At 58.1% G+C, this 12,656-nt stretch overlaps 10 protein-coding genes across 11 annotated transcripts; 4 read left to right on the forward strand and 6 right to left on the reverse strand.

Annotated features, from left to right (window-relative positions):
• Positions 1–847: 847 nt before the first annotated feature.
• On the reverse strand, positions 848–1,344 carry SDRG_00910 (hypothetical protein; the record flags this gene model as incomplete). The annotated part of the gene is made up of 2 exons (XM_008606415.1): positions 848–1,041; positions 1,092–1,344. The coding sequence occupies 2 exons, from the start codon at positions 1,342–1,344 to the stop codon at positions 848–850; spliced, it is 447 nt and encodes a 148-aa protein (XP_008604637.1).
• A 470-nt stretch (positions 1,345–1,814) lies between these two features.
• Positions 1,815–2,342, forward strand: SDRG_00911 (hypothetical protein). Its single transcript, XM_008606416.1, has one exon. The coding sequence runs from the start codon at positions 1,842–1,844 to the stop codon at positions 2,262–2,264; it is 423 nt and encodes a 140-aa protein (XP_008604638.1). The 5' UTR covers positions 1,815–1,841; the 3' UTR covers positions 2,265–2,342.
• A 2-nt stretch (positions 2,343–2,344) lies between these two features.
• SDRG_00912 (hypothetical protein) lies at positions 2,345–2,830 on the reverse strand (the record flags this gene model as incomplete). Its single annotated transcript, XM_008606417.1, has 1 exon — positions 2,345–2,830. The coding sequence occupies one exon, from the start codon at positions 2,828–2,830 to the stop codon at positions 2,345–2,347; it is 486 nt and encodes a 161-aa protein (XP_008604639.1).
• A 730-nt stretch (positions 2,831–3,560) lies between these two features.
• On the reverse strand, positions 3,561–4,225 carry SDRG_00913 (hypothetical protein). Its single transcript, XM_008606418.1, has 2 exons — positions 4,059–4,225; positions 3,561–4,017 (listed from the first exon to the last, which is right to left on the reverse strand). The coding sequence occupies exons 1-2, from the start codon at positions 4,200–4,202 to the stop codon at positions 3,700–3,702; spliced, it is 462 nt and encodes a 153-aa protein (XP_008604640.1). The 5' UTR covers positions 4,203–4,225; the 3' UTR covers positions 3,561–3,699.
• Positions 4,226–4,402: 177 nt separating this feature from the next.
• SDRG_00914 (hit-like protein) lies at positions 4,403–4,959 on the forward strand. The gene has a single exon (XM_008606419.1). The coding sequence runs from the start codon at positions 4,470–4,472 to the stop codon at positions 4,902–4,904; it is 435 nt and encodes a 144-aa protein (XP_008604641.1). The 5' UTR covers positions 4,403–4,469; the 3' UTR covers positions 4,905–4,959.
• An 11-nt stretch (positions 4,960–4,970) lies between these two features.
• Positions 4,971–6,603, reverse strand: SDRG_00915 (hypothetical protein; the record flags this gene model as incomplete). Its single annotated transcript, XM_008606420.1, has 5 exons — positions 4,971–5,285; positions 5,336–5,437; positions 5,483–5,596; positions 5,642–6,331; positions 6,376–6,603. The coding sequence occupies 5 exons, from the start codon at positions 6,601–6,603 to the stop codon at positions 4,971–4,973; spliced, it is 1,449 nt and encodes a 482-aa protein (XP_008604642.1).
• Positions 6,604–6,785: 182 nt separating this feature from the next.
• On the forward strand, positions 6,786–8,722 carry SDRG_00916 (Nup85 Nucleoporin). Its single transcript, XM_008606421.1, has 2 exons — positions 6,786–7,157; positions 7,213–8,722. The coding sequence occupies exons 1-2, from the start codon at positions 6,819–6,821 to the stop codon at positions 8,689–8,691; spliced, it is 1,818 nt and encodes a 605-aa protein (XP_008604643.1). The 5' UTR covers positions 6,786–6,818; the 3' UTR covers positions 8,692–8,722.
• A 187-nt stretch (positions 8,723–8,909) lies between these two features.
• SDRG_00917 (hypothetical protein) lies at positions 8,910–9,884 on the reverse strand. The gene is made up of 4 exons (XM_008606422.1): positions 9,421–9,884; positions 9,331–9,377; positions 9,249–9,277; positions 8,910–9,205 (listed from the first exon to the last, which is right to left on the reverse strand). Exons 1-4 carry the CDS (start codon positions 9,817–9,819, stop codon positions 9,012–9,014), a joined length of 669 nt encoding a protein of 222 aa, XP_008604644.1. The 5' UTR covers positions 9,820–9,884; the 3' UTR covers positions 8,910–9,011.
• A 389-nt stretch (positions 9,885–10,273) lies between these two features.
• Positions 10,274–11,263, reverse strand: SDRG_00918 (rab family, other). The gene is made up of 7 exons (XM_008606423.1): positions 11,169–11,263; positions 11,046–11,126; positions 10,923–10,992; positions 10,798–10,877; positions 10,542–10,751; positions 10,400–10,496; positions 10,274–10,350 (listed from the first exon to the last, which is right to left on the reverse strand). Exons 1-7 carry the CDS (start codon positions 11,229–11,231, stop codon positions 10,346–10,348), a joined length of 606 nt encoding a protein of 201 aa, XP_008604645.1. The 5' UTR covers positions 11,232–11,263; the 3' UTR covers positions 10,274–10,345.
• A 155-nt stretch (positions 11,264–11,418) lies between these two features.
• Positions 11,419–12,382, forward strand: SDRG_00919. 2 transcript variants are annotated; one of them, XM_008606425.1, is made up of 2 exons: positions 11,419–11,764; positions 11,808–12,382. In XM_008606425.1, exons 1-2 carry the CDS (start codon positions 11,431–11,433, stop codon positions 12,338–12,340), a joined length of 867 nt encoding a protein of 288 aa, XP_008604647.1. In that variant the 5' UTR covers positions 11,419–11,430; the 3' UTR covers positions 12,341–12,382. The 2 variants fall into 2 exon arrangements, with proteins under 2 accessions (XP_008604647.1, XP_008604646.1); XM_008606424.1 differs by having other exon boundaries at positions 11,813–12,382.
• Positions 12,383–12,656: the final 274 nt, after the last annotated feature.

Here is a 12,656-nt window from a genome sequence, read left to right on the forward strand (position 1 = left end):
ATGAAATGAAGGTGGCTGTGGCCGTCGCTTCGTTGACGATAGTACTGAGCTTGGCGCGTACCAAGCACCGACTCGCCCATGTGGACAATCGTAGTTATTATTATTCTTGGAGGATGGATGTGGCTATGGGAATACGTTCTGCACTCCGTCTGAGATAAAGTGCTCTTAGGCGTCTCCGCCGCCTCGTTGCCGGCGCCATACTCATGCGTGTCATTGTCGAGCGCGCGCAAAAGCATCAAGAATAAAACAGTGCAATTTCGTACAGCTGTTTTATACAATTGCAAGATGAAGCATAAAAAACTATTGATGTGTTTGATTCATCCGTGCTCCACACTGTTATAAACGGTATAAAACAGTCTATCCAATATGGCGCCAACGACACACGGCACAAAAGCCTCGTGGCCGGCGTGTCCTCCGCTGCGTCCCCGCCAGCCGCCTACTACTCCCTACGCCACACGCGCGTCCTGGCGTGACGCGCACTAACAGGCAGCGTTACGGGATGCGGTCTCAACACGCTCTTGGCAAGCCGATGACATTCTGGCTACACTGCGACATTGAAGCCTCAGGGTGTGGAAATTCCACACCATGCATTTGTTTCAAGCGTTCCACAGTGGAACGCTTGAAACAAATGCAGGATCGCACTAGTGCAAAAGGCGACGCCAATCTTCATGCTGGCATGAGTCGAGCTGTTAGGCTTGCGAGCGTTCTCCTTTCAGCAATTGTGGTGAGCATGTGCAGCACGGTGTCGCGGCGGCTGGGAACCCAGGCGCGGCCACGTCGGCCTACACGAGAGGCAGCATATACTTGGGCCCGAAGTCGCGCGTGGGTCAAAAGACAAAGCCTCGCTTCAGCCGAGGAGGGCGTCGATGACGTTGTCGGGGATCGCACACGCAGGATGCGCCACGCAGGTCTCAATCGGGTTCGTTAGCGTCCACTCGTCATCTTCATCCCCGCTGTCTGGCATGGCATCGTCAAACTCGGTGAGGAAGAGGTCGTAGACGCCGTGGCCAAGAGCACATCGGCAACGTGCGCGTCCCACGTCTGCAGCGCATCAAAGGCGAGTCGTTCGCCGCCGTCAAGAAGCAAATAACCAAGTCGATGCTGCTCCACCCGTGGGGCTGCCGCGATCGCGGCAAAGGTGACAATCGCGTCGCGTTGAGACGGCGGTGACGTCGACACGCTCGTCGGCAGGTGCGGGATGCAAGACGAGTGCGATGCGCCACCGCTCGTGATGGGCGCTGACGTCGTCAACATGAGCTCGCCGCCGTAGTGCAGCGAAGGCAGGAAGAGAATGAGGGCGCCAAATGTGTGTAGGCGCAGAGCTCTGCATCGCAAGCAGTGCATCGCCGCTCCCGTGACATCGACCACGAAACACATATGTGGATGGCGTCGTCCAGCCCGAGGTTGGTGCGGACTTGATCGATGAGACTCTTGCCCGCGTCGTGCCACCACACGTCACTATTGTCGTTGCTACGCGGGAATCGCGTTGCAGTCGCCACAGAGAGCAGTGAGCTGCTGCACTTGCTCGTCCGAAAGGAGCCAAGCGAGGACGCCATTGACGCGGAGCAAAGGAGCTTCGTTGTCATCCAAGGTTTGGTGCTTGAGGAGGTACTTGGTGAGCTGGACCTCCGGGATCGCATCGTCGTATAAATCGTAGTAGTAGGGCGACTCATGCGTTGCCACGATCGCGCGCTCCCCAGGTGTGCTGTGCTGCCACGAGTGCTGCACGAGACAGGATTCCGGATAGAGTGGAATATCCGTACTGGAGACGTATGGTTTCCAGGATAGTGTATCAAACACTGTTTTGTACACTGGCGTGAATCGTGAAAAAACTTGAAGCCATGGCGGCGAGCAGCTGGGACGAAGGGAGCCTCCCGTGGGCCACATTCGTCGAGGACCTGCGCGTGGTTGGGCCGCATGGCCCTATGTTTGCTGGCATCATCGTCTTCAACCCCCAAGGTATCGTGCTCCACGAAGAAGGCTGGTTCAACACGACGGACGCGGCCTCCAAGATCACGCTCTTTGCGGCGTCGACGGACGACGCCATGGCCAGCTCGACGATCGCACTCGGCAGCGATACGTTCCAAGTCGTGCGAAACGACTTTGGCAATCTCGGGGCTGTTGGCCGCCACCAGCGCACGGGGCTGCTCACGCAGCGGAGCCGGGTTGGCGTCGTGGCGACCGTCATCGCGTGGCCCTACCGCCTGCCGACGACATGGGCGACGATGGAAGCCTTTGGGCATCGCCTCCGGTCGGCTTCGTAGGATATCCTTTCAGAAGCACGTAAAATATTAATTTAAAGTGGTAGAATAGTACGGATCGACTTGGGCGATCGTGGTGGTTCTTAAAGCTGAACGTCGTCCAGGGCGTGGCCGCCGGAGGGGACGAGGCTTTGCACGGACGCGTCGCTCGCTGTGGGCTCGTCGACTTGGGACGCACGTCGTTCGAGGAAGGCCTCGGGGTACACGACAGCTCGCGTGCTCTGGCTGAGCTCGTTCTCGACGGCGGCGTACATCCAGCGGTAGTCGACAGGCTTGTCTTCGAGTTTCGACGGCTGCGGTGCTTCCCATAGCAGAATCTCATCGTCGTTCGCATCGTCGTCGTCTTCGTCGTCGGTGGTGTAGGCGCTGTCGGGGCTCGGCAGATCAAACTCGTCAAAGGCCGCGCCAAGGAACCGGCCGGGGGCAACGTACGGAAGCTTCTTTGCGCTCGTGATTGCATGCGGCTTGGGCTGGAGCGCAGCTGCGAGCACATTCGACATGGCATATAGCTTTCGGTGCAGCCACGTATTGGTCGTCGTCGGACTCGTCTTGATCGGGGCGCGCAGCATGGCAATTGCGAAATGACCTGGCGGCTTCAACGCGCTATGTAATATTTCACATACTTTAAATGCCAACTAATAATGATATGTGTATCCTGGTATCGAACACGACGAAATCCCATTTTAATTGGTTAACGCGCGCGTCTATCAAATACACATCTGATTCGCGTTAGCAACAGCGCGTTGGTCTTTGCAGTTGCATCCGAGCAAGTTATGGTGGCATCCGCCGGGGCACCACCGCCAGTGGTACAGTACGGGCGCTGTACTCGAGCGCTGCCGCGAGTATAGAGGTGCGTGGGGAACGATGACGTCGTAAGTGCATCGCTTAATGCGATGAAGCGGCCAGCGATAGCGAGGACGACTTTGTGGGTCGATCCCAGCGATCACAACGTGTCGCGGTTGCAACGCCCGTGCAACGGCGACATGATCTGCCATATTGCCATGCAGCTGCGACTGCAAAGCACGGGCTGCTCAGTTCCGTTCGGCCTGATCGAACACAACGATGCCAGCTGACGATGGTACCCGCATCTAACAGCATCGAGCATCTCTTGCATCTTCAGGTCATTAACGCAGGGCCGTCAACAACTGGTGATAGAGACGACGCTGCAGTCGCAGAGATCGCTGCTGCTCAGTAGGAGGGTGCTATGACCGGGTGGCAGCGCACCAAGCAGGCTGCTGAGGGAATCTGCAGCGTTTGTGCGCGCTTCCTGATGGGTTCACGAGTGACGACGTCATGGACCGGCTTCCACCCCCAAGTAGCCATCGCCGGAAGGCGATGGGCGGAGCCGGGACCCGACGTGCCCCGGGGTCACGCAACGTTGGTGCGGTCGTCATTGGATTAGGTAGGATTCTGAGAAGCGAGCGACGATGCGCGCTAGTTACGGCGAAGCCTGGAGGCTTTGGAGCTGGTTCTTGAGGTAGTTGCGGGTGAGGAGGCGAAGCATGGTCCCGCCGCAGCAAAGGACGATGCTGGTCTGCGTCGGATCGTACTTGACGACCCATACAACGAGCGTGTTGGCCGTGTTCTTGGCGTCCGGGATGAAGCTCACCATGGCTTTGTAGCCGTGAAAGAACCAGCCGCGGCTCGCGAGCTCGTAGTGCACGCTTCCGATGCGGTCGCTCTCGTTACCTTGGTCGGGCGGCGCAAGCACGCTTAGCTTCTCCGTGCCTTGGTAGCTCGACCGCGTCGCGCCGACCTATTCGAGGATGAAGATCGAGGCTGGATCGCCGAGCCTACCAGGGCAGGGCCGCCCCAGCATTGCCGCAGCCATAAGGCGTAGGCTTCGGCGGCTGGTATCCGCAGAAGCACGCTGACCTCGACCTCTTGGCCATCGGCCATCAAGAAGCTCTCGGCCCGCGCGCGGTTCAAATACCGCTCCATGGCACTTGCGCGATGGGTCGTTGGATGGAAAATAGGCATTGTCCTAAATTGCAAACTTCAACCAGGCATCTCGTTGGATCGCGCCCCGTATCGTAAAACGCACTATTCCATACAAATATAAGGTAAAACGTAAACTATCCAAATATAAAATCCAATAAGGTGGTGCTATCAAAACCCCTTGTACTCCAATTCGGATTGTTCCGAAAGCAATCGACTTGGCGTCCGCCCCACACACAACAGTATCCAAGAAAGGCAACACGAGCAAGCATGGCGACGCCAGCCTACGACCGCAACAACATCTTCGCCAAGATCATCCGCGGGGAGATCCCGAGCTACAAGGTCTTTGAGACCGAGCACGTGCTCGCGATCCTCGACGCCTTCCCGTGCACAGCGGGCCACTGCCTCCTCATCCCCAAGGCCGAGGGCTACGCGACGATCCTCGACATGCCGCCGGCGCTCGCGGCGCAGCTCTTCCAGGAGCTGCCGCGCCTGGCCAAAGCTGTGCAAGATGCATTCCAATGCGACGGTATCAACATTGTCCAGAACAACGGCGGTGCCGCGGGCCAAGTCGTCTTCCACACGCACATCCACGTCATTCCGCGCTATGAAGGCGACAACCTCATTCGCCTTCCGGGCGGCAAGGAGATGATCCACAAGAGCGAAGCGGACACGGTCCTCGCGCAGATTCAGGGCTGCCTCTAAAGCAACGCCATTGTGGTTCCATGTATCCTACTACATACGGCCGTGTGCTATTAGTTGGGGTACCGACTAGAGATTGGTGGTCGGTGGTCGCGACGGGAACGCTGGCACAAAACGTGGCATGGCCGGACCGCTTACAGAAGCGGTGGCCTCGGTAATGAACGGCGTCTGGAGCGCGTCGTCCTCGACGGCGGCCGTCCCCTCGAAGAAGCCTTGCATGCTGTTGATCTTGCCAAAGAGCAGGCGCAGCACACGCTCGCGCTCCTCCCAGGTGAGTGCACGCAAATCAACTTTCTCCTTGCACCCAAACGACGCATTGTTGCTCGTCGTTGCGGGGTGCACGTGCTTGAGGCGCGGGAACTTGAGCCCTCGCTCGGCGGCTGTCTAATACGACTCGCAATGTAGGCGACGCAGATGTCAGTCGTACAACGTACAAGCTTGGCGTCTTGGCGCTTCTCGACCTCGATGGCTTTTCGCCGCTCGTCCACGAGCTGCTCCTTGACAATGTCGAGCGAGTCGAGGAAGAATTGCTCGACCTATTGCAGCTCAACCTCAAAGCTCCGATACGAATGTCTGCCTACGTCAGTGCGCTGGTCCAAAATGGTCTGTGCAAGCCGCTTCATCGTCCGCAACTCTTTGTTTTTGAGTTTGAGCAGCTTCCGTAGTCCGTCCGCATCCAAGCTCACGTCGTCGAGCTAGGACTCCATAAAGTTGAGCGGTAGGACCATACGGGTGCGTACCTCTTTCTCAGTCTTGATGGTCAGCGCGTGCTTCTCCTTCTCAAACGTGCTCACGACTTGACTGAGCGACTTTTCTAGCGTCTTGACTTTGGCTTGCAGCTGCTTGATTTCGCGCGTTTGGCGCTGGCCGTACTTGGCGTACTCCTGCTCCTTATCCGCGTGCAATTGGAGCTCTCGCTGTAGCGCCTTGGTCTGCTCAACGAGTTTGTCCTTCTCGCGCTGGAGTTCGTCGGTCATTTGGAGCTGGAATCGCAGCTCGTCGCCCATGCGTTTGTTGTCCGTGACGATCTTGCGCGTGTCGGCGTCGAGAATGTTGCGCGCATCTTCGCGGGACTGCTGTTTGATCTTCTCGATGCGCTTCTCCGTGTCCTTTTGGGCGCGCGCCTTCTCTTCCAAGAACTTGCGCTCCAAGACCGACACCGCGTCCTTGTGGGCTACCCGCTCGGACTCGAGCGCGTCCGTGACCGCGTTGAGCTTCTTCTCGAGCGTCTCGCGCATGTCGCGGAACACCTCGAGCTTGGAGAGGTCTTCCTGCGCAATCTTGAGCTTGGACGACAGCGTCGACTCGAGCGATCGGTTGGTCTCTTTGAGCTGCTTGGTTTCCGAGTCGTACTTGGTGTGCCAGGCTTCGACGTCGTCGGTGTGGCGCTGCTTGGTGTCGTTGAGCTCTTCCGTGAGCTTGGCCGCAATCTAGCATTCTCCATGGCGTACATATCGGCACATGCTGCACAAACCTTTTCGCGCGTCCCAAGCTCGCGCTGGAAGTAGGCGACGAACTCGTGGATCTCCTTCTCGCCCTTGGCATGGAGAAAGCGGAGGTTCTCGTTCTCGGCTTGGAGCTCTTCGATGCGCTTGGCGAGCAGCTCAGCCTTGGACGCCTCCACTTGGCGGTTGAAGGACTCGATTGCAACGAGGTTGGCTTCCTTTGTATCCTTGGCGTCCTTGGCCTCCTTGGACGCCATGGTGCTGGTCAATGCAGTCTCAAGCTGCCAGCTAATTTTGGCGACCACAACATCCGGATCCGGATACCAAGGGCTTTCAACAACCGCACTGTGATTGGCCATTTAATCAGCCATATTGCTCGTCTTTTTATCCAATCCAATGCCTGATATCTTGCATGCCCGCAGCGATTGGACAATAAGGACCGTATTGCTAAATCCAAGCATCGACCGGAGACATGGGCTGGCCCGCACCACCAACGACGGCGTCGACGGCCGACGTCGACATGGAGAGCCCGGCGACCGTGGCGTCGACCCCGAGCCTGCACATGCGCAACCTCGTCAATGAATGCTTCCCCGTCTTCGAGGCGCTGGCGCAGCGCAGCCGCTCGACGCACCCCGCGGAGCTGCGCCCGTTCGTGCTCGCCGCCTCCAAGCAGTACCGCGCCGCGATGCGCACGTGCGCCAACGACATGGACACGAAGCAGCTCGACACGGAGGCCGACCTTGTCCACATCGTGAAAGCGTCGCTGGCGCTGCTCCACTTGTGCGAAATCCTATACCTCGATGCGACGAACGTACGCATCCGTGTTGCACCACGATGGCCTCGCCGCTGACGATCGCTACGCGTAGGAGACGGTGCTAGCATACGCCTTTGCCGAGTGGATCCAAGAGCACTACGCGGCGATGGAGATTGAGGACATGGACATGACCTTTTTCGAGCTCCAGACGCAGCTCGGCACGTCGGTCCACAACGTCGACTTGCCGCCCAAGTACTGGCCGACGATCGTGCAGCTCATCCTCGCGGGCCATGGGCGCAAGGCATGGGAGCTTCTGAGTCTCTACTCGCATGCCAACTATGCGCTCGCGACGCTTGAACCCTTGCGTCAGGTGCTCATGCACATGCCGTCGCAGTCCTCCGACTCATCGTGGCCGGCGTGGCACGACGCATGCCGAACGCTGGCTGCCGGCGACCTCGCCAAGGACATGCATTTCAAAATGATCCTCCATGTCCTCACGCATGGCGGCGCCGACGCGGCCGACGCGACGCCATGGTACATGCAAGCGGTCGCCCGCTGCGTGCTCGAGGACCCCAAGGTGCACCTCTCGCGCACTGCGCAATGCACGCGCCTCGTGACGCACCTCCGCGCGTCGCTCTCGCCGCTCGGTCCGTTTGAGGAAACGGTGGTCTCGCTGCTCGAGTTTGACTTGTCTTCAGCGCTCGAGGCGGTCCAGCGCATGTGTGCGGGCGACTTTCCCTTCTTCCCCGCGCATCTCATGGACCTTCTCTCGCATGCAGGGCACGTCGCCCGCTCCGAGGCCTTTGTCCTCGCGTACGTCGACGCGCTCCTCGTCAGCGCCGACCCGAACGCAACGCTGCTAATCGCGTACCTCGAGACGTGCCCGCTTGGCGGCGGCCCCGTGTTGCTCTCGCTGCTTGACGCGCAGCGCCGGTCGAAGACGCTCACGGACTTCAAGGCCGAGAAGCTCCTTTTGCACGCGCAGACGTACGGTCTCCGGCACTTTGTAAAGCAGTTGGCGCTGGACCGCGGTGCGTACTGGACGGCCAAGGGCCGCGTCGGCACGGCCATGACGTGGCTGCTCCGCGCGCGCGATGCTGTCGCCATCGACGGGCTCTGCGAAGCCAACTGGCGGGATGCGACACGGCTGCATCACATTGCCGACGTGCTCGAAGCCTCGGAGCAAGCTGACGCGACGGCGATCACGGCTTTTACGGTGGCGTACCACGAGCTCCTCCTCGTGTTTAGTGACGTGGCCGAGCTGTCGCGCACGAAGCATGTGGCGCTCGCCCAAGTGCAGCAAGAGGCTGCGAAGCGCCTCGGCATGCTCTGCCGCAGCTGCGACATTCCGACGTCCATGTGGCCGACGATCCTATCGCTTGTAGACCAGCTCGTGCCGTTGCAGCCGCCCGTGTTTACGTCCTCGGACCTCTACGCTGTACTGCAAGCCATCCAAGACCAAAAGCTGCGCTTTGTGCGGCTCTCGGACGACAAGAAGACGGCGACCGAAGGCGCCGTTGTCGCCGCCAGCCTCGGCGTCCAAAAGCAAATCGCGCTCTGCTTGGCCAAGGCGCTCGTCCTTGACGTATAAGGAATGACTCCGCATCCAACACTGAATGACGACTGATCTTTGCTTGCTAAGCAAATCTTTTTGTCTGGCATCAACAGCCAAGTCACCAGTACGAACAGACACCACGGCGGGGACCGAGGTGTCCGATCAGATCATTCCAGTCGCTCCAAGGACGCTCCGAGTCGACGAGTGATTTCCAGACCGAGGTACGAACACCTAGTACACTCGACGTCGGGTTGGACCAGTGTAGCCAAAGAAGCTTGGCGGACTTTAGTACAACCTCAGTACTCCAGAGCATCGACTCAGAACTTATGGAGCCTCAGAACGTATCGACTAAACGACTACTTGGAGGGGAGGTGTCGGCTTCGGAGCTCCTCCGAGGTGCGCAGAATGTCCGACACGATCGCCTGCATAGCGGGGGCATCGAGCGAATTGGCGTCGCGGATAACACCATTTTCCGCTCGTTTCACGGGCCGCAGCGGGCCGAAGGAGACGTGGCGGTCCAGCGACCGCCGGCGAAGGCGAGAAGGCAACACTAGTTTCCATCATGAGCCGTCCTCTGTTCCAAGCAACCGTACCGACAGCTGCGGCTGCCTCGGGTCGATGACTATGATATCTATTGTTTCAGACAGGCGTGAACGGGAAATGCACAAAGCGTACGTTTTGAGGAGCACATCGCCATCGACTTGTTTCGTGTGCACGAGTACCTACTCGTCGCGCTAGATCGAATTGGATTCAAGAAAGAGCTACATGGAGTGTCGAGTTGAGACTCGCGTTTTGCAAGAGATACCGGCGTGACGATGTGCCGAACCGTCCGACAAAGTCGGCGACGTCAATCGACACGACACCGAGACGAGTGTGGCGACGGCGACTCGACGTCTCTTGACGCACGCTCAAGCGCACACAGCGACTGGTGACGACAGCGTCACGACTGACGGGCAGCTCGCAGCGAGGCAGGGAGATGCGCCACGATGGCCACTTGGCGCATTGCTCGACGACAGCCACGCTGGGGCTTGTGCCGTGGCGGCCGTCGTCGTACGTCCAGGCACAGCTGATGGGGCGACTGTGGGATTCTGGAAGGTTGTAGCAGCCTTCCACTTGAAGGTCAACGTCGACTGCAATACGCGGGCGTCGCTGGAAGGACAGCATCGTCTCTTTGCTCGACACACGCAAGCACTCGCCTCAGCGTTTCAACCGCATCCAACCGCCAAGTTCTTCACGAGTGTCCGTCTCGAACCGTTCGGTTATCGCACCCCTTGTCTTTTCGCGGAATGCGCACAGAACTTGTCTGAAATGTTCCATGTGTGAGTCTCCAGCGTCCACGACATATCAGTCCACAACGGGCTTTCTTGAGGACTTGTCTCTCGTCTTCATTCTGCAGTCACAACAAGCTCCATATCAACGTTCGTGCGACGTCACCCCGCATACATCTCACCACCTAAGAGGCGTCGAAGCAAGTTGCGAGACGAGTCAACTGACTTGGCGCTTGAGACCGCTCTCTTCACGTGCGTCAAGCCCGTGGTGCCAAAGTGGGAGAATGCGATGCCAGCAACGGGACTTGGCGCGCGTCCTACGAGACAGTACGTTCCGTGCTTGCAGACCATGGACAAAGCGCATGATGTATTGATGGGCATATGGCCGAGGCAAGAAACTGCGGCTACTGCAGTTTGATGATTTACTCTACAGAAACTTGATCAACACCGAACGTTCAAAAGATAGAAGGACGCACTGCGCGGCGGTTCGTTGAGCAAGTCCAAGACGTCGGCCATGAAGTCCCCACCCTCTTTCTTGTACTTGAGGCCCGCGTGGATGGCTTCTTCAAAGATCTAGCACCACAGTTGCAAGATATATCACTATAGGATTGCCGGCACCTTGACGACGTTGGTGCCGTCCGCAGCCGACACGAAGTGAAAGCCGAGGTTGTGCGTCTCGGCAAACTTGAACTTTTTATTCGTGACTTCGAGGTCGACGTCGATTTTGTTGGCTGCCAGAAAGCAAGGAACGTTCTCGCAGTATTCTCGCAGCTCCTTGTACCAATCGGCCAAATGCTGGTACGTGGTTTTGCGCGTGACGTCAAAGACCTAAACACCGCCATCGCCGCATGCTTTCTACATTGAACGTTCGCACCAAGATGCAGGCCGAAGCACCAAAGTAGTACGACGGATGCATGCTCGAGAAGCGTTCTTGGCCTGCCGTGTCCCAAATGTCTAAGGATACGTGGCATTTTGTGCAGACAGAGGAGGCAGCAGTACCGATTTTGGCCGTCGAGCCATCGTCCATTGGAAATTCTTTTCGAAAGAGCGTGAGTGCAAACGTCGACAGCTAAATCATGGAGCTCGCATGAGGCATTGCGTTCACGTAGGCGAGAGATGCACCTGCCGTGGCTGGTATTCGTTCATCATGAAGCGTTCGACGAGCTTGGATTTGCCAACCGCCGAGTCACCCAGGAGAATGATCTACACCGAGGACTGCCGATACGATACACGAAGCGAGTGTACCTTGAGGTCGGCGTCGCCGAGGCCATCTTCTTGGAGGGCCTTGCTTTCGTCGTCCGTCGGCATCCCGCTGGCACCGCAAAAACGTGTCTCTTCGTTGCAAGGGCGAACAGGATCTTGTCACTTCGCATTTGTATTGTATAATACAGTTCCATGTACTATCAAAAATCACAGGTATATAATTTAATAGAGGATATCCTGTTTGAAAGGTATTGGCTTTGATGTGCTTGAAGTTGCAACGCCAGTCGTATTCCGAGGCTATACGATGAAGCTGCAGGCGGATGTACCCATGGACGATGGCGTGCGCCGGATCCAGCGCTTCTGGAACGACTTCGCCGAGGTGTACACGGCCGAGGCCAACAAGACGCTGACAATCCAAGGCTCGCGCGTCCTGCACGCCCACATGGACCTCGACACGGCGACGCGGGTGCTCGAAGTCGGCGCTGGCGCCGGCCTCGGCACGGAAGATATTCTCTCACGCCTTTCGCCACATGCGGCTCTTCTTGCAACGGACCTCGCGCCAGAGATGCTGCAGCGCCTTGAGCGCCGTCTTGCGCCGTACCAGGCGACGCGGAAGATTGACGTGGCGCTCGCCAACGGTGCGTCGATCGTCTCTTTTAGAGTCTCAGATCGAGCGTATAGCTCAGGAGCTGCGGGGTCTTGAAAACGGCGCCTTTGATCGGTACATTGCCAGCCTCGTGCTCCAGCTGACGCCGGACCCGAACGCGATGCTGCAAGAGGCTGCGCGCGTGCTCGCCGAAGATGGTATCGCCGGCTTTGTCATTTGGGGCGCACCCGAGCACAGCGGCGTCGACACGCTTCCAAGCGACATGGAGAAGGCGTTGGACATTGGTGGTCGTGGCGCGCTGCATCCCAACTTTAACCTCGGCTTGCGTCTCGACGAGCTCAAAGCCACGATCAAGTCGATCGGTTTTCGCCATGTCGTCTCGTGGCCCGTCTTGCTCGTGGAAGAAAAGTGGGACGGCGCCCGCAACGCTAGCGCGTACGACGCTCTAGAGCCTGTAACACTGGCGGACTTTGACGGGGACGCGGCTGCTGCGGATGCCTTCCGAGTGCGCCGCCATGTGTGCTTGACGCAGCACTCGAACGAGTGGCTCGCGACCCGCGAAATGCCAATTGGCCTGGAAGTCTACATCATCTTAGCGCGCAAGTAAGGACCAACAGGAAACGCTGTGTCATAATTTGATTTTCTCTGACCTTGGCGTGGCGGAATGATACTTGCCACGAGGCGTCACGTCTATGAAGGACAAAAATGCGCAATTTTTGTCTCAATCGTCATCCAATGGGAGGCCTTTCTTTGACTGCGCTCGAGCAACTATGGGGTCGTCTGTACAACTTCACAGCCCAACATGCATGCCTGGTACCACTAGAATATCAAGGATGAATCAAAGTCGACTGTTTGATTCGAATTAACATCGAGACACTGATGCACGTGGTGAGCGTCTACGGGTTGCGACCGCAGCACATCTG

Source organism: Saprolegnia diclina (assembly GCF_000281045.1).
Source record: "Saprolegnia diclina VS20 unplaced genomic scaffold supercont1.2, whole genome shotgun sequence".
Lineage (NCBI taxonomy): Eukaryota > Oomycota > Saprolegniomycetes > Saprolegniales > Saprolegniaceae > Saprolegnia > Saprolegnia diclina.